The sequence below is a fragment of the Bos taurus genome, chromosome 1, assembly GCF_002263795.3.
Source record: "Bos taurus isolate L1 Dominette 01449 registration number 42190680 breed Hereford chromosome 1, ARS-UCD2.0, whole genome shotgun sequence".
NCBI lineage: Eukaryota > Metazoa > Chordata > Mammalia > Artiodactyla > Bovidae > Bos > Bos taurus.
The window spans coordinates 76,655,930-76,679,225 of NC_037328.1; the positions used below are offsets into that span (position 1 = coordinate 76,655,930).

General features: G+C 37.5%; 1 protein-coding gene across 13 annotated transcripts in view; it reads right to left on the minus strand.

The window, feature by feature from the left end:
* The window catches only part of IL1RAP (interleukin 1 receptor accessory protein), a 244,081-nt gene that overhangs the window by 176,528 nt on the left and 44,257 nt on the right, over positions 1 to 23,296 (minus strand). For all 13 annotated transcript variants that reach the window (NR_190886.1, NR_190885.1, NM_001430307.1 and 10 more), the window contains one exon: positions 9,179 to 9,243. Coding sequence is in view for 11 of the 13 variants with exons in the window: in XM_015471911.3 (XP_015327397.1) it covers positions 9,179 to 9,243 (65 nt within the window). In the remaining 2 variants the exon portion in view is untranslated. The remainder of the gene's footprint in view (positions 1 to 9,178; positions 9,244 to 23,296) is intronic.

Here is a 23,296-nt window from a genome sequence, read left to right on the forward strand (position 1 = left end):
AGTGTACTATATATGCTTCAGGAAGCAACAAATCAATTTTGACACAGTATTTGTACCATGAAAAAATCACATCCTATGTTCTCTGTTTTTTTAATTGGCTGAATGTTTCCTTTCAAATGTGTATGCTCTGTATCAATTATTGACAGAGTTTTGGTTGGCATATTTAGAAAATAAAGAGTTTTAATCATAAAGAATTCAGTGGTAGCATGGTACTGAGCAAACAGCATGCATTTTAAAGTCAATTGTGTAGACAAGTTTTACCATTGAGTAATAGTTGTTTAGTTGCTAAGTTGTGTCCAACTCTGTGACCCCATGGACTATAGTCTGCCAGGCTCCTCTGTCCCTGGAATTTCCCAGCAAGAATACTGGAGTGGATTGCCATTTCCTTTTCCAGGGGATCTCCCCAGCCCAGGGATTGAACTCAAGTCTTCTGCATTGGCAGGTGGATTCTTCACCACTGAGCCACCTGGGAAAAAGCCACCTATTAATAGGGCTTTTAAGTTAATTGAACTTTTTAAATTCACTTTTCTGAATCTGGAGTTCCTCTCTGGTAAAGACAGATGAAAACATTTATCTCTATCTTATGAGATTATTTAGAAATTTATGTACTATTTTGTGTTAATACACACACACACACAACTCCCTAATTCAATTAATGTTATCCCCCTCACCTTCCTTCTTTTCTGTTAAACACACACACTCCACTATAGTTATTACCAATTTACAGAGAATTAGAATAAAAGATATTTAAAACCATGCTTAGTTTAACAAGATCTTCCTTTGGTGATTAAAAAATTCAATATTACATAATGCTTCATGGCTATTTTTGCAGTCATAAATTATCATTGCATTGTAGATGAGAGGAAGAACATTTTTAATAATAGGATATTTAGAGTAATACAGGTGAAATAGCTAAGAGCTTGCTTTAATAAGTAACCAGAAACAAAGACCCTGCTTCACTTTCTTCCTGAAATTCCCCTTAGCATCTCACTAAGAATAGTGCATGCCATGGGAGGGACTCCTCCAACACTTCCATTTACTAACTGCTTTATTCACAATTTCCGTTATTTCAACCATCCTCCAAACAAAGCAATACCTTTCTCTTAGACCTAAATACAAGCTGGGTTTCTACTGATCCGCAAGCAATACACTGCTAATAGAAAAGACATTTTACAGCTCAGTGTCAATTGCAAACAGATTGTTTCTGCCCTAGACCTTATGTATGCAGAGTGCATAGGGAACACTCTTGCCTGCCATCTCCTCTTCCTTCATTACCATGCCGGCAATGCACAGTTCTGTGCCTCCACCATCTCTCCCGTCTTCTGCCTTCACAATACAAGTATCTTAAAGACGCTGATGGCACTCTTGGCTAGAAGAACACTAGATACTAGGAAACTCCTATAATATTTCAGGCTTCTATTTAATCTCATCATTTTAATATACTAAGACAAAAGAGAATGTAGAGATAAACAACAGAAGCTGAGCTATTCTGAAATGACACCATCCAATGTAAAGTTCAGTTAGAAAGGGAGAGTATTTAAGTGTGGTATCTTTTAAAAAAGTGTGTTTCTTTTTTTTTTAATGACCTGAAAAAGTATATAACTGGGATTGCATCAAACGCAGCAACATTCCTCTACGGAAAGACTCTGTAGCTCTTTGTCTTTGTATCTCTCTCTATGTGTCTCTGTCTCTATCACTATCTCTTCTTTCTTCATCTCTCCTTTTTCTTTCCTCTTCTCTCCTCACCCTCACTCCTCTTTGTTTTCCTTTACCTTGAATGGACAATAAAAAAACCTCTGAAAAGACATTTAGAAGCAAGCCATGGATGTCAAAAAGTCCTGTGTAAGAGAAATTCAGTTTTCCCAGGAGACTAGACAGAGCAAAAAGTCCAAAGCAAATTAGAAAATATGAGGATAAGATTAAGGCTTTCTAAGTGAGAAGCAAAAATTAGTTCATTAAGAGTTTTGGGGCCATCTGAAGTCCCAAAGATCTAGAGAAGGACAGAATTAACTCTGGTGCATCAATTTAATTTATTAAGTATAAAATGTTTGAACAGCAAACTAGTCCACAAAGAATGATTAGAGGTGTCTTCCCAAAGTGAAAAAGGGTAAACAAAGCTAGAGTAAATAATGGTCAACAATGGTTGAGAACTGCTTGAGAACAATAATTTGTATATCTGTGCTTGCCTGAACACTAATAGAGATCTATATTTCAACTAAGAATCAAATAAAACCCACAATATTATATTAATAAAGAGCTATATTTATATAGAAAAAGCTACCAGTGACTGATGAACGACCTCTCTTTATATTTCTTTTCTTTTGAGTATCTACATAAGTTTCTTGAAGGAAGCATAGTTGGCAAATACTCTTCAGTTCATCCCTCTCCCTGGCACGGAAAGCCCAGACTTTAAAGGGACCACAATGTTCTGTTATATAAGTTACGGGAAAAATGCAAACATCAGTACAGTGGCGTATATATCAAAATGCACAGTGATGACCTATATGGGAAAAGAATCTAAGAAAGAGTGGATATATGTATATGTATAACTGACTCACTTTGCTGTACACAATACTGTAAATCAACCATACTCCAATATTTTTTTTTAAATACATACTCCTGCCTAGCTTAAGGAGTACTTCAAAAAATATGAAAGTATCTTAGAAGTTAACAAAAAAAAAAAAAACAACAATGATGGCAAAGAGCCTTACACTATTATTACAGACCTTACAAACACTGTAGGAAAGGGTATTTATTTCCTAATAATGTAAAATTATGCCAGGAGTTTTGATTCTGATGGCAGAAGGAGAAAAGAAATTCACAAAAATAACAGAACTCAGCCAAGTTTAGATTATCAAGTGTGTGACTGTTTTGTCTCTTTTCTCTCATTTTCTCAACCATCCTGTATTTTCATTGTGCCTACTGCCTCTAAAACAGAGAAAGACAAAAGAAGGCAATTCTGTATATTGCTTTTATAGGTTTGTATGGCAGGTACTTGAAATTATGACCAAGGTTCTCATATTATTTATAAAATTTACCCATTTTCTCCCTGTCCCTCAAAAATAAATGAGCAATTGCAACACCCAGTGGATTTTAGAATAAAGCAATCTTTGGGTTTTGTTTTTTTTTAATTCAGGATAGAGGTATATTTTATTTTCTAAAGAAATTCATCCATTAAATACAAAAGCTGTTTTAAAAATAGTGAAATAAAATGGGTGAGGACTGGCCCAGGAGTGAGTCAGCGGTAATCAGATGGTGATTTGGTTCTCTAAAGCTCATATAAATATGGCAGAAACAAATGTTAAGGGGTGAAGGGTGGAATGGGCCTGCAGAAACAAAGGTGATTCAAAGGGCAGAAGAAAGTCTTATAAGCCAGACATTGTCACTGAGAACCATATATACTCACGTATTCCCTGAAAAAATAGTGTCCTCTCTTAATTCATACATGTGAAGGAAAAATCAGGTCATTTTTCTAAACATAGAAATATCACTGTATTACAAGAAGCCTTTCTAGAGAATTTATAACTGCGAAGTCAGCATCACACCAATAAATTGTGTGTGTGTGTGTGATATTAGATACCCTAATATCTTCTCAATACCCACCCTTGGGAAGTACAAGTAACTAAACATAAACATCAGTCTTTCAAAGCATTAAAAAAAAAAAAAAAAAACAAGAGTGAAGATACCTGCTCCCAAGAAGAAACATTTAAAGGACATCAGGGTGAATGTTATAATTCCAATGACCTTTAGGTCTAAGAATAAAATGAAACTGTATTCTTCTCACATTCTCTAAATGTTTGGACTAAATTGCATAGAAACAAAATGTGTTCAGGATGGCCAGCCATGAGCAACAGAGATAGGGCTGAATGTCACAAGTACACCCAAGTAAGGAGTTTTTCAAAAAGCTATTCAAATAATATGAGACCATGGAGCTGGCAACAAATTGAATCTGTGCCCCAAACTGAAGGAACCATTGCTTGGCACTAAAATACAATAGATCCTTGTAGAAGAAAAACAATAACAAAGAACTGCCCAAGTGTATCTAAAATACATTAAACAAAAATGTTTCCTTCACCTGCAGGGATTCCTGTCCTCCACAATCTGTTCCCAGCCTACCTTTCCAGCTTGGCTTCTAAACATCTTCACACTATCCCTTCAGCCAAACTGAACTATTCTGTTCCCAAATAAGAGATGTATTTTCTCCTAGAAAAGAACAGTTGTTCTTTGACTGAGAAATCTTCTATACTGCCCTACAGGATTAATAACTTTCTCTGCTCTCTCATGCAATTTTGTTTGGTATTTTTTTTCTCTTCTTTCTCTCAGACTTGACTGCAAGATTCTTACAATAAGAACTTTTCTTTATTTACCCTGGATTCTAACAATATGAAATGGTCAAACACAGGATATTTAGAATAAAGTGAAATCACTGTAAGATAAATATTTGTCATTAAAAATAATTAAAGAATAGGAATGGTGTATCTTGGATATGTCCATGGTTTATTGTAAGACCCACAATGTTCTTTAATAAATAAGCAATAATGAAGAGTTGGTTGAGATTTTGCTACTGTCAGTTGGTTTAGTTGGCTGGATGGTTAGGTTTGCTATTGCTAATCGGTTGGTTGCTTTAGTTGATATGTAAGGACACAGAGAAACAGCATGATTAAATGACTTTAATGTCATTTAACAACTCATTAAGCGAAACAGTCAGAACTTGAATCAATATCTGGATTCCGGCTAAGCCACAATGCTTTTACTTATTTATTTTACATAGTGTAATTCATCCCCCAAAAGTCACACTATTGTTTCCACTCTCTGCAAATTTCTTAAAAATAATGATAAAAAAATCAAGGAATCTTACCTCTGTTAGCATAAGAAAGCCCTAAGGTTAGGCAATGTGGTATAAAAGAAAGAGCTTGGCTTTTGGAGGAAAGATGGCCTTTGAAACCCTATCAGAAGTACTGCTAACTGAGGCCAACCCCACACTCCCCTCTCACCTTTTCCTCCCTGCTCGCCCCCCACCCTGGCTCTATATTTCCTAATCTATAAGAGGGTTGTAAGAATCTCTACACCCCACCCCCATCACAGTGTTTTCTGTGAAGCTAATGATAATGTGTGAAAAATCTAGCCCTGCGCCTGGCACACAGTCAACAGTTTGTTGACTCTGAAATAAAAAGCTGTATTCAAAGATGTTTGTGTGTGTGTGTGCGTGTGTGTGCATTTGGGGAAGAAAATTCATTGCTATCATTTTTCATATGGTCTGTAGCAAATAATTTTGAGATGGCAGTATTTTTCAAATTCATCAGATTATACATGGTACCATTCTAACTATCTTCCCAACTTGGAATCATAATTTACGAATATTTATTTCTACTCCAAAGGTGGCTTAAACAGTTCAACTTTCTAACATGCTGCCAAAGAAACACACCAAAAGAGAAGTGTGTGACAAATGAGGCTGCTTTTAGAATTCTTGCAAAGGAGAAGTTCTTTGCATATAGTATTGGAAATATTTAATTGTATGATAAACAAAAACGGGAATATTGAGTCTTGAGCTTACATTACAGTGGTTTTCTTGCTTGTGGGTGTAAAACATCTCAAATGAGGGGAAAGACGGAGTAAAAATAATTCTCATGTATTAATAAAAAACATAGCAATCTATTATAGGGTTAACAATTAGCAAAACTCATGACCCCTGCGATCTTAATATATTTTTCTAAATTATTTATATGCTAGTAGAGTCCAAGGAAATGTATTTAGTAAAAATAATATCTATCTTAGGAACTGAGGAAACAGCTGTAGTCACAGTTTTGTTAAGTACTAACTGTATGACTTTGGATAGCTCTCTCAGTCACTCTGATTCTAATTTTCTGACCCCTAAAAGGGAGTTAAAATACCTTGACTGCTGTGTTTTGGGTGTGAGAACTAAATGACAAAGAATATGTAAAATTCAAATCAAATTTTATTTCAGCAAAGGGAGCTTTATTATCACCTCTATAACTGTTACATTATAATTATATTATCACTACTAAAATCATTCAAGCTTTAATTCCTTAAAAGAGAGCAAATACTGATTCTTGACTATTTGCTTTTATTACTATCAGAAATGAAATGTTGACCCCACACTCCCCAGTGAAGATGGAAATCACAGTACTGCTATAGAAAGACTGTTTTCTAGTCAGAATTGTGTGCCTTAAAGTCCAGTTGATGGTATCTGAAATGCACCACATAGAAACAAAACTGTTGTGTGGTTGTGATTTCTTTTTAAAATTTGGGACTTTTCTTTAGAGAAGAGCCCACACGAAGGAGTCCAGAGGAACAAGATAAAACAAATATCACAAGCATGTACAGAGCTTTAGGGTTTTCAAGATATCTTTCTTTGTTCACATCGATCCTGTGGTTCCGTTAACATGGGTACCTGAAGCACAGGAAGGGCCTTATGAAAGGCTAACCAGTCTACTGTCGTCTACTCTGTTGTGAAAGGCATGATGCACGAGAGGTTGGTTCATCGGATCCCTTTTCCCTCTCATAGCTCAGAGCCGGTTCCCCTTTTATTTTTGTCAATAACACTTACTTTTTGTTCCTCTCCTTCCAACTAGGAAGTGCATCACTGACACAGACACAATATACCTTTTCATAAGGAAGGCAAATGAATATGGGCCAGATGGGCCGAGGGCATTACAACATGTTTCCTGCTCCCATGGTGACTCAATGGGGCTGGTATGAGAACGTATTTTATTCAAGAAGTCAGCTTCCCTGGCAGAATTATGAGTCAGTTCCTGGGTAAAAAGCTCACTCTCCAACAACATCTGAGGGGGTGGTGGGGGGTGCTCCTTGGATGGATTACAGTAAAGGTCATTCAGAAAAGCAACTCTGCCAGGACCAGTGGGGAGGCACCAGCACTAATGAGCCACTGACTCCTGAGAATTCATTGATCTCTAACAAGGTTAACAAGGTCATTTTTCCATTTCCCTTCAAGGTGAGGACATAAAACCACATTGATGAATTGCTAGTATGAATACAAACAAGTTCTATTATAAACTTTATAATTGACCAATTATATAGTTGACCAACTTGGGCAAAAAAAAAAAAAAAGTAAAGGGACAGTTTTTCATTCATTTTATATATATATATATATATATATATATATATATACACACACACATATACATATATATACATACACCTACCTATACCTATCATATATCTACCTGTGTATATGTAAACATTGAGTTCCTACTATGTGTCTATGTGTCCATCTTTACTCCAAGTGCACAGACAAAATGGACAAGTCCCTGTCCTTGGGGAGCTTAAAAGCAGAGAAATAGGCAGGAACAGAGGAAGAGAGAGAGAGAAAGAAAGAAAGGAGAGGAAAACAGGGATTGGAAAGGAAAAAGAACATGAAAAAGGAAGAGGAGGAGAAAAAAAGGATGAGAAGGATTGATATAGTGACAAAAAATAATGAGTGTTATGAAGAAAACTAAAGAAGGATAGAGGACTGGAGTGATTGGCAGGGCTATTTTAGTTAAGATGGTTAAGGAAGGCCTCTTAAGAAGATACCATTCAAGGACACAACTAAATCAAATAAGAAACTCCAATCAGGGGTTATACTCAGCACGTTTAAAATCAGGACATCAGGGAACTGGCCAGTCAAATGGGACACTCAATTAAGCAGGGTAGATGCTGGTTTAAACAGGCAGTAGAGCTCTATACTAGTGCATCCCAGGTGAATATCAGTCCTGCTTATAATATATCCTCTCCTCTGTAAAGCCTCTAAGGGCCAACAAGGTTAGAAGTTATCGCTCCTTCTCTTGGCTTTGAGCTGTACTCTGTCCAAGTTATACCCCTCCTTTAGTGCTATTTTTGGTTTCCAATAAAATGCCTTAAGTGGTATAGCAAAGCCAAACACACACAGGAAAAATAATCAAGATGGTAGAAAGGCTCAAATCCATGCCACATGAAGAACAGTTGAAGGTATATACGGGAGAACATGGCCATGGTTTGGTGACCCCTGTTGAACATCTCTGCTGGCCTCTCACATAGAAGAATTCCAAAGCAATGATATTCAAAGTATGATCCATGATCATCAGGGAAATTATACATGGGAATGTTTTTCTTTAAATGAAGATAACTCAGTTCCTTGAATTAAAATTAGAGACTCATGAGATGAGGTATTTTCCATTTAAATCAAGCAGTTGAACCAAAGAAATGTATGGATGTGACAAAAGACAAATTTCAGTTATATGTACTAAAAATTTTCTAATAATGTGATCAGTCCAAAGATATAATAGGCCAAAATGAGATGATCACCAGTTAGAGGTACCATCAGATAGTTCTGAGCAGTACTTCTACAGATGAGATGAGACCCACAAAGACAGACTTTAAAGTCCGCTGTAACTCTGATGTCATACGATCCATTTCCATGATAGCTGAGTTTGGTTATTTAAACTCAATAAATATTTTGGCTGCATCTTCTTATGCTTATGAAGCAACATCCAAAGAAAGAATGAGCCTAATGATAGGTTCTTTCTTTCCTATGTGTGTGCTCTCTGTGTGCTTAGTTGGACATTGCTCAGCCATGTCCAACTCTCTGTGACCCTTTGGACTGTAGGTCTCCAGGCTCCTCTGTCCATGGGACTTTTCAGGCAAGAATACTGAGATGGACTGTCATTTCCTTCTCCGGGGGGTCTTCCCAACTGAAGGACTGAACCTGTGTCTCTTGTGTCTCCTCCATTGCAGGAGTCATCAGAGCAAAACTCTATCTTTATTTATTTGTTTTTATAAGGTATCAATGGGCTGTTACCACCAAGGCTTTCTCCGCCACTGGCTCAAGTTTGGAAAACAGAAGTCATCCACTATCACTGTCATTTCTTTTCCCATAGGACCTGAGGTAAGGGGAAGAAATACGATACTAGTTGCCTTACATGTGAAGGCGAAGACGAATTTCTATAATTAAACACACCAAACCAGTCCTCCCAGTGGACTTTGTCCCATAAAGACTAAAGATTTCAGTAGTTCTTGCCACCATCAAAACTATATGATTCTGTCAAATATAAGATTTTATATTACCACAGAAGTCAATGGAAATAATCAACATTATGGTCTCTTAATCCATTTTCAGACATATGACATTACTCTATGTGTTATCTGCATCTTAACAGATTGTTAAGAGACATTCACTTACCTGAGGCATGGCTTTGCAGGATCCCATAGAAGTACAGACTCATTACACACCACAGAAGTCCCATCCTGTCAATACAAATACAAAGGCAAGGAGAGTACTTATTACCCTCAAGTGCTTAAACAATACTAATGCATATGTAGGCTGACTATCGACTAGGAACTGTTTTAAGACTTCTACAATATTAACACAAAAATATATTTATAATAACACACTTTTAATATTTATAAAAATATGACACAATCATAAAATTATAACAATTTTACAATGTTAATATTGTCAGAATCAACCAGGAAGATAGGCTTTTTTTATATCTCCATATTACAGGTAAGAAAACTGAGACAAGTGTAAATAAGATAAAAGATCCTTTGGCTAGAAAAGAGTAACTGGTGCATCTAGCATGTGCATGCTCAGTCACGTCCAACTCTTTGCAACCACATGGACTGTAGTCCGTCAGGCTCCTCTGTCCATGGAATTTTCCAGGCAAGAATACTGGAGTGGGTTGCCATTCCCTTCTCCAGGGAATCTTCCTGAAGACCCAGGGATCAAACACTTGTCTCTTGAGTCTCCTGCATTAGCAGGCAGATTCTTTACCACTTGTGGCACCTGGGAAGCCCCAGAAAGTGGCAGGATAATGATTAAATTACAACAGCCTGGCTCTAGAATGGTCTCTTAATCACTGAACTCTGCCTACTTAAAAATACTTTTTTTTAGTTTTTTTTTTCATCAGAGTTGAATTTCTGGCAGATAAGTTTGTTCTTCTTACTCTTCATCATATTGTCTTGGTTTATTTCCACTAGGAAATGTTTTATTATCTAGACACTTTTTCTTCTTAGTGAGGAACAGAAAATCTAGAAATCCTAGATTCAGACTTGGTTTGCAGTCCATGATACTCTGAATTTATAGTAAAGGGAAATGTATAACTCTCATGTCTTACTGTGCCTGCTCTACTCTTCCTACTCAAGAGACAAATGATGAAGCTGGATTCTAGTTTCTGTGATGTTTAGCCCTTCTGTTGGTAACCAGCTGAAACAGTTCACTAGCAAGAACAATGTCCTTTTATTTGGTTGTGTGATCTTTAATGCAGAAGGGCTAGAGGTATAACAACTCTGTTAACTATTTCTTTCACCACTATTCTACACATATCTGGCCCCTGATAAAACCTCTGTGGGGTTATAAGTACTGAAACCTGAATATTATTGAGAAATTACATATCAAGGACCTCCACTCTGTTTTGAACATAACAGATATATGGGGGTAATCACAGAGGTCTTCGTAACTTGTTCAGATCATATTTCTAGTAGGTTGCAGAGATGAGATTTATATCCACACCTGACAAACTATGTCTATTATCCCAAATATTAGCCTATGTCACAAGTTTCACAGTAGTACAGTAGTCTAAAAATCATAGAAGTATTTAATAAATAGGGTGACCTACTAACAGCATTTGAAATGGAACATTTATAAGAGTGCTACACTGAAACAAAAGGTATAGACCAGTATTGTTCAAGCCATCCAGAATGTGTGGTCATTTTAAAGGAGGATGCAAGTTTCATACACTTGTCACCTCTGTTGGCCACACATCACCAAAAATCTCTATTGTGCTTCTTTCTTAGCATGATTGTACATAAGAGTCCCTTGGAAAGCAAGGAGATCAAACCAGTCAATCTTAAAGGAAATCAACCCTGAATACTCTTTGGAAGGACTGATGCTGAAGCTGAAGCTTCAATACTTTGGCCACCTGACACGAAGAGCCAACTCACTGGAAAAGATCCTGATGCTGGGAAAGATCGATGGCAGGAGGAAAAGGGTACAACAGAGGATGAGATGGTTGGATGGCATCACTGATTCATTGGACATGAACTTGGGCAAACTACAGGAGATGGTGAGGGACAGGGAAGCTTGGCATGCTGGACTTGCATGAGGTCCATGGGGTTGCAAAGAGTCAGACATGATTTGGGAACTGAACAGCAACACACATCACAGGAGAGTTTATTATATCTTAAACAACATTTTATCTCAAAAATTAAATGTCTCTTTCTTAACACCACCATTCCCTTCTAATTCTTATACCATTCCCTTAGGGAGTTTTCCTATCGGCATTCTTTAATTCAATAAAACACGTATTGAACACTTTCTGTTTACAAGTCACTAGCCTATAATTGCAGAGACCTCTCAAGCAAGATGTAGGGCCTTCTCTAAAGGCACTTATCCCCCATAGAGGAAATACACCACATGCAAACCACTTCAGCACCATCAACTTTGAACAATAGACATGCAGAGGCACTACAGGATGTTCAAAGATTTATCAGACGGAAGTTTGAGTACTAAGCAGAGTCTAACAGAAACTTAAGTGTGTACAAGAAGTAGCTGCAATACAAAGTAAAGTGATAAAAATAGAGAGGAGCTGATAAGTGTTATTGAAGATCAGCAAAAGAAAGGGATTACTCCAGCTAAGGCCGTCAAAGAAGACTAAATAGAAGAAGTAGCTTTAAACTGAAAGAAGTGGTTTGGAAATTTAGAATTGAGGCAGAAGGAAAGTGTCGGGGAAAGAAACTCAGTGGAGAATAATGCTCAGAGGAAAGCATGGAACATAAATAGGAAATCATCTATAAATAATTCAGTTTGACTCAAGCACAGGGTATTAGGAAAAGAACTATAAAAGATTTTGGTGGAAAGCAAGGGGCTTTAGGATCAGAATATTGCAAGGTCTTGAACAGTAGGCTAAGAACTTGGGATTACTTTAAACAGCAAAGAGAGAATCACAGAAATTTTCTTCAGGCACATATTGGATGGATTGCCACTAAATTCTGTCTTGAAATCAGTTCGATTCCTCAGTCAATCATCACAATAATTGTTATGCTCCTAGTTTTGTGTCATCCATAAACTTGATGAACATTCCACCTATGTCCTCATCCAAGACATTAACAAAAGTAATTAATAATTCTGTATAGTCCTTATCAACAGAGAGCAAGTAGACATTTAATTATGGCACCCCACTCCAGTACTCTTGCCTGGAAAACCCCATGGACAGAGGAACCTGGAGGGCTGCAGTCCATGGGGTCGCTAAGAGTCGGACACGACTGAGCGACTTCACTTTCACTTTTCACTTTCATGCATTGGAGAAGGAAATGGCAACCCACTCCAGTGTTCTTGCCTGGAGAATCCCAGGGACAGGGGAGCCTTAGTGGGCTGCAGTCTATGGGGTTGCACAGAGTCAGACACGACTGAGGCGACTTAGCAGCAGCAGCAGCATAAAGCAAAGTAATCTCAGTTCCAATACTCAGCTATGCTAAAGGATTCTAACCTGCCAAACTGTTTTTGGCTATTAAAAAAAAAAAGCCTCACACCTCTCTACTTTCACAATTCGCCTGTTTATAAGCTGCTGAGTTCCTATGGCAACACTTTGAAGACATTCTAATTAGTGTGTGATTGAGAGCCTAAATTGATAATCCCAGGAGTAACTGGATTATGCTGGAGGCAACAAGGAGTCAGGTTACCAAGGTAAACTTAAAATAATGTGTGCAAATACAAATCCAGGGTCAGTCCTGCCTTGTAATGAATCAGAATAAATCAGACTGAAAAGAAAATATGATTGTGCAGGCTGGTTTTAAAAGACTAAAGGTACCAATGATCTGAAATGTTTCTGAGAAGATTGATTCATTTAACATAGATTTGCATTCAGCCTCAGAAGTTTACTATTGTTACAAGTAATACAATTTTTTTTTTTTTTCCTTTTTTTTTGGCTGCACTGCAGCATGCAGAACTTTTCAGACCAGGGATTGAACCTGCCGCACCCCCTGCAGTGGAAGCTTGGAATCTTATCCACTGGACCACCAGGGAAGTCCAGTAATATGCTTTTGATTCTTATTTCTTGTGGAGAGTGGGTCTGGGTATTTTTAGACTGGAGAAACAATCAGAAAAGAAAAGGAATCTATCTAATAATGCAGGATTTCTCATGGTCTGAAGTACAACCTAGCTTTATATTATTGTGCTGGGGTTTAATAGCTTCTGCCTTTGCTTCAGATGACTAGAACCTACATACAATAAATTCCTAGTCATCCTTCCCTGCATTTTGTTTACTATATGATCATTCCACACTTCCCCTCTTAGATATTAGTACTTATCTCATATTCAATGCCATTGTTTCCTAGTATAATGTCTATATCACCTAGCAAGAAGTTTCAAATATGTACTTAGTTCTATGTAATCAACATGATAATAAAGATTGCTATTACATATTCACTTTAACATCTATCCATGTAAATTAATCTTTCCAGTGTCTGCCTTCTCTAGGGACATTAAGCTTCAAAATTTCCTTACCTCTGAGTTTGCCCTGATCACTGGATTTTCTCACTGACCAGGAGATAGGCTGAAACTAGGCTATCTACCCCTAGATAATAATTCAGATTATCTCTGAATCATCATTTGCTCAGGCTTCCTTCTATACAACAGTATTTCATAAGACCACAGGCTAGATTCATACATCAGTTTCCTTAATTCCATATGCAGCTCCATAATCAGATCATAGCCACTCTCCGAATCTCAGCAACCTGGTTGGGGCATGGTCCTTCAACTTGGTTCTTATTAGCACTCTGTTCTAGGAGCCTGCATTTTTTTCCCCTGTAATATCTTACTCTAAGCTGGATAAACCTCATCTAACCATGAAGCTTTATCTGCTTCATTTGTGGTTGACAGATACCCTATGCTTTGACCTGTCCACTGAATACTTGGACATTAACACCAAGTCACAGAACTTAGATGGTCATCCACATGCAGGATCAGCCCTGCAGCCCAATTACTTCCTTGAGCCCGAATTCCATCTAGATCTTTCTTTTCCTTTTTCTAATATACTGATAACGTTTGAGTAGGTTTTGCTTCAAAACCTTTCAGCAAAGTAACATAATAGGCTCTGAATCTGGGTATAATGAAGTAAGCATATTCCACTTTGTCTTTCTTAATGAATGTAGCTATAAACCTGGGGAGAGTACATGGAGCAACTTTTTGAAGACTCTAAATTGGAAGCAATGGCACATTCTTTTCAAGTATGCATAAGCATTCACCATAATATCATGCACCATAAATCAAACTTAAACAAATTTAAAGGAATTCAAAATATATTCTCTAACCGTAGAATTAAACTACAAATATAAATAAATTAATTAAAAATCTCCAAAGATTTAGGAATTAAAATATATACTTCTAAATAATACATGGAACAAAGAGAAAGTCTTGAGGGAAATTAGAAAATATTTTGAACTGAACAAAAGTGAAAATCCAGCATACCAAAATGCATGGGATGCAGTTAAATCAGTGCTTAGAGAATAATTTTCTGTATTAAAAGTTCACAAAAAAAAAGAATAAAGATCCCAAAAAATAATCTAATATTTACCTTAAGAACCTACAAAAAGAAGAGAAAACTAAACCAAGCAAGCAAAATGAGGGAAATAATAAAGAATGGAGATAAAGATTTATGTTGTTGTTCAGGCACTAAGCTGTGTCAGACTCTGAGACCCCATGGACTGTAGTATGCCAGGCTTCCCTGTCCTTCACTATCTTTTGGAATTTGCTCAACTCATGTCCATTGAGTTGGTGATGCTATCCAACCATCTCTTCCTTTGTTGCCTCTTTTTTCTCTTGCTCAAAGATTTTTAGACCAGAAATAATAATATGCATAGAAAAAATAACAAAGCCAAAAGCTGGTTCCTTGAAAAGAAAAATAAAATTGCTTAACCTTTAGCCAGGAGAATCAACAATGAAAGTAAAACATGTATCACTATTAGGAATAAAAGAGAGTATTTCACTACTGATTACACAGCATTAAAATTATAATAAGGCAATACTAAAAGCTCTAGGCACGCAAATGCCACAATTTAGATAAAATGGACCAACATCTCAAAAGCCACAAGTTACCAAAGTTCATACAAAATTAAAAGTACAATTTGAATGGTCCTATAATTATAAACTGTGGAAAATTCTGAAAGGGATGGGAATACCAGACCACCTGATCTGACTCTTGAGAAATTTGTATGCAGGTCAGGAAACAACAGTTAGAACTGGACATGGAACAACAGACTGGTTCCAAATAGGAAAAGGAGTACGTCAAGGCTGTATATTGTCACCCTGCTTATTTAACTTATATGCAGAGTACATCATAAGAAATGCCAGGCTGGAGGAAGCACAAGCTGGAATCAAGATTGCCTGGAGAAATATCAATAACCTCAGATATGCAGATGACACCACCCTTATGGCAGAAAGTGAAGAGCAACTAAAAAGCCTTTTGATGAAAGTGAAAGAGGAGAGTGAAAAAGTGGGCTTAAAGCTCAACATTCAGAAAACGAAGATCATGGCATCCGGTCTCATCACTTCATGGGAAACAGATGGAGAAACAGTGGAAACAGTGTCAGACTTTATTTTTCTGGACTCCAAAATCACTACAGATGGTGACTGCAGCTATGAAGTTAAAAGACGCTTACTCCTTGGAAGGAAAGTTATGATCAACCTAGATAGCATATTCAAAAGCAGAGACATTACTTTGCTAACAAAGGTTCGTCTAGTCAAGGCTATGGTTTTTCCAGTGGTCATGTATGGATGTGAGAGTTGGACTGTGAAGAAAGCTGAGCGCCGAAGAATTGATGCTTTTGAACTGTGGTGTTGGAGAAGACTCTTGAAAGTCCCTTGGACTGCAAGGAGATCCAACCAGTCCATTCTGAAGGAGATCGGCCCTGGGATTTCTTTGGAAGGAATGATGCTATAGCTGAAACTCCAGTACTTTGGCCACCTCATGCTAAGAGTTGACTCATTGAAAAGACTCTGATGCTGGGAGGGATTGGGGCAGGAGGAGAAGGGGACGACAGAGGATGAGATGGCTGGATGGCATCACTGACTTGATGGATGTGAGTCTGAGTGAACTCCAGGAGTTGGTGATAGACAGGGAGGCCTGGCGTGTTGCGATTCATGGTGTCGCAAAGAGTCAGACATGACTGAGTGACTGATCTGATCTGATCTGATCTGATAATTATTAAAAATAGCTTGCATGTATAGGTAGAAATCTTCCAAAAAATAAATATTTAAGCATTGGTGGTTTCACTGGTGAATTCTACCAAACATTTAAAGAATTAATAACATCAATTCTACACAATTTCCTCCAGAAAATTAAAGAGGACAAAACTGTTCCAATTCATTTAATGGCATCAATATTACTCTCATTACAAAACCTACCATAGACAGCACAAGAAAACAAATTTACAGATATTCTACAATCAAGCAGAGTTTATCCCAGGAATTCAAGATTGGTTTCAGTATTTTCACAGATTTAAAGAAGAAAAACCACATCATCATATCAATTGATGCAGGAACAGTACTTGACCAAATTCAATACCGATTCATGATACAAATTCTCAGGAACCTAAGTATAGGAGGGAACTTACTCAAATAGCAAAAGAGCATCTAATAAAAAACCTAAAGCCATTACACCTAATGTTAAAAGACTGAATGCTTTAAGGAGCAAGGAAAGGATATTCCTTGTACTATTCAACATCATTCTAGAAGTCTTACCCATGCAATATGGCTATACACAGATGACATGATTTTCAACATAAAAAGTCCTAAGGAATCTATTTATAAATAGAACTAAATATGGTTAGCAAGATTACAGAATGTGTAGTCAATGCACAAAAATTAAACATATTACTATAAACTAGCAATAAACAATTATAAAGATTTTTTTAATACTGGTTACAATAACTCAAAGAAAAACTAAAATGTTCAGCTAAAAAGCTTGATCAAACATATGTAAAATCTGTATGCTGAAATTTACAAAACATTGATAAGAAACCAAAGAAACTAAATACTTGGTTGTCAAGATGGACTTCATGCCCTAATCTCTGGAACCCATAATGTTATTTAACTTGGCAAAAGTAACTTTACAAATGTAATTAAGATTATAGAGCTTAAAATACAGAGATTATATTGGATTATTCACACGGGCTTGATCTAACCATTCAGTTCAGTTCAGTCACTCAGTCATGTCCTACTCTTTGTGACCCCATACACTGCAGCACACCAGGCCTCCCTGTCCCTCAGCAACACCCAGAGTTTACCCAAACTAATGTACATTGAGTCGGTGATGCCATCCAACCATCTCATCCTCTCTCATCCCCTCTTCTCATGCCTTAAATCTTTCCAAGCATCAAGATCTTTTCAAATTAGTCAGTTCTTCGCAACAGGTGGCCAAAGTATTGGAGTTTCAGCTTCAACATCACTACTTCCAATGAACACTCAAGACTAATCTCCTATAGGATGGACTGGTTGGATCTCCTTGCAGTCCAAGGGACTCTCAAGAGTCTTCTCCAACACCACAGTTCAAAAGCATCAATTCTTCGGTGCTCAGATTTCTTTATAATCCAACTCTCACATCCATACATAACTACTGGAAAAACCATAGACTGGAAAAACTACACTAGACGGACCTTTGTTGGCAAAGTAATGTCTCTGCTTTTTTTTTTTTAATTTAAATTGTCTCTGCTTTTTAATATGTTGTCTAGGTTGGTCATAACTTTCCTTCCAAGGAGTGTCTTTTAATTTCATGGCTGCAGTCACCATCTGCAGTGATTTAGGAGCCCCCTCAAAAAAAAAAAAAAAAAATCAGCCACTCTTTCCACTGTTTCCCTATCTATTTGCCATGAAGTGATGGGACCAGATGTCATGATCTTAGTTGTCTGAATGTTGATCTTTAAGCCAAATTTTTCACTCTCCTCTTTCACTTTCATCAAGAGGCTCTTTAGTTCTTCTTCACTTTCTGCCATAGGGTGGTATCATCTGCATATCTGAGGTTATTGATATTTCTCCAGGCAATCTTGATTCCAGCTTGTGCTTCCTCCAGCCCAGCGTTTCTCATGATGTACTCTGCATAGAAGTTAAATAAGCAGGGTGACAATATACAGCCTTGACGTACTCCTTTTCCTATTTGGAACCAGTCTGTTGTACCATGTCCAGTTCTAACTGTTGCTTCCTGACCTGCATATAGGTTTCTCAAGAGGCAGGTCAGGTGGTCTGGTATTCCCATCTCTTTCAGAATTTTCTATAGTTTATTGTGTTCCACACAGTCAAAGGCTTTGACATTGTCAGTAAAGCAGAAATAGATGTTTTTTCTGGAACTCTCTTGCTTTTTTAATGATCCAGCGGATGTTGGCAATTTGATCTCTGGTTCCTCTGCCTTTTCTAAAACCAGCTTGAATATCTGAAAGTTGACATTTCACATATTGCTGAAGCCTGACTTGGAGAATTTTGAGCATTACTTTACTAGCGTGTAAGATGAGTGCAATTCTGTGGTAGTTTGAGCATTCTTTGGCATTGCCTTTCTTTTGGATTGGAATGAAAACTGACCCTTTCTAGTCCGATGGCCACTGCTGAGTTTTCCAAATTTGCTGGCATATTGAGTGCGGCACTTTCACAGCATCATCTTTTAGGATTTGAAATAGCTCAACTGGAATTCCATTACCTCCACTAGCTTTGTTTGTATTGATGCTTCCTAAGGCCCACTTGACCTCATCTTCCAGGATGTCTGGCTCTAGGTGAGGGATCACACCATCGTGATTATCTGGGTCATGAAGATCTTTTTTTTTACAGTTCTTCTGTGTATTCTTGCCACCTCCTCTTAGTATTTTCTGCTTCTGTTAGATCCATACCATTTATGTTCTTTAATGAGCCCATCTTTGCATGAAATGTTCCCTTGGTATCTCTAATTTTCTTGAAGAGATCTCTAGTCTTTCCCATTCTATTGTTTCCCTCTATTTCTTTGCACTGATCACTGAGGAAGGCTTTCTTATCTCTGCTTGCTGTTCTTTGGAACTCTGCATTATGAGCCCTGAAAAGCCAGACAACTTTTTCTGGCTAAAGTCAGAGAAATGTAGCAAAGGATGAGCCAAAGAAATGGGAAGTAAGAGAAGAATGCTATAGGCCTCTGATGTTGAAAAATAAATATAGAAACATGCCATGGAATGCCAGTTGCATCAAAGAACTGGAGAAATCTTCAGCCTACAGTTCAGTTGCTCAGTCACGTCTTACTCTTTGTGACCCCATGGACTGCAGCACGTCAAGCTTCCCTGTCCATCACCAACTCCCAGAGCTTACTCAAACTCATGTCCATCGAGTCAATGATGCCATACATCCACCTCATCCTCTGTCATCCCTTTCTCCTCCTACCTTCAATCTTTCCCAGCCTTGTGATGTTTTCCAATGAGTCAGCTCTTCACATCAGGTGGCCAAAGTATTGGAGCTTCAGCTTCAGCATCAGTCTTTCCAATGAATATTCAGTACTGATTTCCTTTAGGACTTACTGGTTTGATCTCTTGCAAATGAAGGGACTCTCAAAAGTCTTCTCCAACACCATAGTTCAAAAGCATCAGATCTTCAGTGCTCAGCTTTCTTTATAGTCCAGCTCTCAAATCAATACATGACTACTGGAAAAACCATAGCCTTGACTAGACAGACCTTAGTCAACAAAGTAATGTCTGTGCTTTTTATATGGTGTCTAGATTTGTCATAGCTTTTCTTCCAAGGAGCAAGTGCCATTTAATTTCATGGCTGCAGTCATCATCTGCAGTGATTTTAGAGCCCAAGAAAATAAAGTCTCTCACTGTTTCCATTGTTTCCCCATCTATTTGCCATGAAGTGATGGGACTGGATGCCATAATCTTAGTTTTTTGAATGTTAAGTTTTAAGTCAGCATTTTCACTCTCTTCTTTCACTTTCATCAAGAGACTATTTAAAGTTCCTCTTCACTTTCACCTGACAACCAGTAAGGAAACAAGAACTTCAGCCTGTAGCTACAGTGCGTGAAATTTGGGCAACAACTTTGAAGAGTCATCTTTCCAAGCACCTCTAGAAAGGAACACCACCTTGCTGACAACCTTGATCCCTTTGATTTTAGCCATGTGAGGCCCTAAGCAGAGAACCAACTAAACCATACTAACCTGCACTTTTGACTCACAGAATCTCTGGTGTTAATAAATGATTTTTAATTAATTAATTAATTTTGGATGTTGCTTTAAGCCACTACATTTCTGGTATTTACTACATTGGTAACAGAAAATAATACAAGAGATATACCATGCTCATGGATCATAAGACTCCACATAAAAAAGATGCCAATTCTCCCCCAAATTATTTGACAAACAATGAAATTCCAATCAAAAATTCTAGAAAGATCTCTTTACAGATATACACAAGTTGATTCTAAGATTTATATGGAAAGAGAAATACCTTAAATATAGGAAACCATTTTGACAAAGAAGAATAAAGTTATAGGAATCACACTACAACCAACCTAATTTTAAAATGTCAAAAGTCTTAAAGAGGCACGTTATCAAAATTCAACATTGTTAGCTATAAGTAAGTGAAAATTAAAACCACAAAATGAGATACCACTAAACACCTTTCAGAAAAACTAAAGTAAGAAATACTGACAGTAGGAACTTCCCTAGCAGTCTAGTGGTTAAGACTTTGCCTTCCAGCATAGAGTGTGCAGGTCTGATCCCTAGTGAGGGAGCTAAGATCCCACATGCCTCTTGGCCAAAAAAACCAATGCATAAAACAGAAGCAGTGTTGTAACAAATGAAATAAAGATTTTTAAAAAATGGTCCACATCAGAAAATAAAAATAACTAATCTTAAAAAGAAAAAAGAAATACTGACAATACTAAATGCTGAAGAGAATACAGAACAACTGGAACTCTCTTACTGCTGAGACTACAAAATGGTACAGCCTCTTAAGAAAACAACTTGTCAGTTTCTTATTCAGTTGTGCATGCTTAGTCACTCAGTCATGTCCAACTCTTTGTGACCCCATAGATGGTAGCCCCTCCGGGGTTCTCTGTCCATGGGGATTCTCGAGGCAAGAATACTGGAGTGGGTTGCCGTGCCCTCCTCCATGGGATTTTCCCAACCCAGTGATCTAACCCAGGTCTCCGGCATTGCAGGTAGATTGCTATCTAAACCATCAGGGAAGCCAGGTAAACACACATATACCATAGAACCTAGCAATCCTACTCCTAGCTATTTACACAAGAGAAATGGAAACCTATGTTCAGACAAAAACCTATACATGAATGATTATAGTGACTACATTATTAATTGCCATAAACTAGAAACAACTCAAATGTCCCACAGTTGGGAAACAGATAAACAATCCTTGTGTGTGTGTGTCTGCTCAGTTACTCAGTTGTGTCCAACTCTTTGTGACCCCATGGACTGTAGCCCACCAGGCTCCTGTGTCCATGTGACCTTCCAGGCACGAGTACTGGAGTGGGTTGCCATTTCCTCCTCCAGGAGATCTTCCCAAACCAGAAATCTTCTGTATTTCATGTAGGAGCAGGCAGATTCTTTATCACTGAGCCACATGAGAAATCCAAACAAACCCTGGTACAACCCCAAAATGGACTCCTCGTCATCAGTGTGTAACAATGAGCTGTTGATAACAACAGCTGAGTGTCAAAGGCATTATGCTGGGTGGAAAAAAAAAAAAAAAAAAGGCCAGTTTCAATAGGTTATCCACCATCCAGATTTAAATGACATTTCGAAAAGACAAAACTAAAGTGACATAGAACAGATCAGGGGCTAGAGGCAGTAGCCCCTGCTACAGACAGCACAAGGGTGTTGTTTGGGACACAGAACAGTTCTATGTCCTGACTGGGGCAACGATTAAATGAGTCTATCCATGAGTTAAAATTCATAGAGTTGTACTTTCAGAAAAGCCAATTTTATTGCATATTAATTTGACAAGATATGTGTAAGTCACGTGATTTTTATTTTTAAAAAGCTTCACAAATGATTCATGAACCCCTTTAGACAATTTAAATAAATGAAAGCTGTTTTAACCCGAATTTGGTTTCTATTTTCAAATTTCACTTTGAAAATAACACAATCCTATCGTTAAGTATGAAATGTTCCCAAAAAAGCCTAGCAGTAGAGGCACATGGAGAGATCAATGAAACTGTTCCAACTTTTAGCACATCAAGCCAGTGTTGGTAACCTCGATACAACAGCAGAGTCAAAGTTCAGAAAACATGAGCACACTCTTCTTAGATACTGCCTTTTTCTTTCTAACTAAATAGCTTCAAAGTGTTTGGAACTCTGAGAGGACATATATAACATAATATACCACCTGCCACCTTTAGAAGCTTGGAATAGAATGTGAGCAGGTTGATTTCCTTTTGTTCTTTAATATTTTGAATAGCAACACGCTCCATGGGATGAGGGAAGAAATATCATCATTAAGTCTCACCCTTCACAAAAAAGAACTAGAACTAGGTTTTCAGTCAGAAGAAGGTGAAAGTGCACGGAACTTGGTGTAGTAGGTTTCACTGTATGATCGTGGATGGCCCGGGACAAGAGAATTATTCACAGCAAACACTTAAAGTTATAACCTGGTCACTGTCTTAATGATTAATTTAACATCTGTGGACACTTCTTAGCACAGGAAGAGTATTCCAGTGTACCTTCTCCCCAGCAGGTGAACAATTTGATAGCTATTCCGTACTTATGGATACTGAGGCTTGAGTTTTACATGAGGTGAAAGAACTATTAATAATACCTACCTCATCAGTTTGTTGGGAGTAGTGTACTTGATAACTCCTGTAGAGTACTTAGCACTATCCAGGAACATAAATAACTCTCAGCAAATTTCAGTTATAATTAACTCTTATTAAATGAGGCAATATATGAAAAACACTTCAGAAATTGTGGCGCAGGAGACAGACGAGCTATCTTTAGTAGCATTTACAAAGAACAGACCGAATTACTTGGTTCAGGTTGATCACTGACCATTAAGCAAAACGTGCCATGTCCTACTTTTTTAACATACCAGGCACAAGTTTAGTTTCCAAAATATTTCAGGAAAAACAGTCATGACTGTAAGTCGGGCCTCTGTAACTTACAGATAAGCCACGATTGTAATGATTCACTCTATAAAAAACTTGAACTTGGAAAAAATCATAGTTCAGATGGTTACCTTCTCTAGACCTCTAATCTCTCATTTTCAAAATGAAGTGAAAACCTCTGCCTTGGTATCTCATAGGGTAGGGCAGCTGTAGAAGATCAAATGATGTGACAAGTGGAAAAC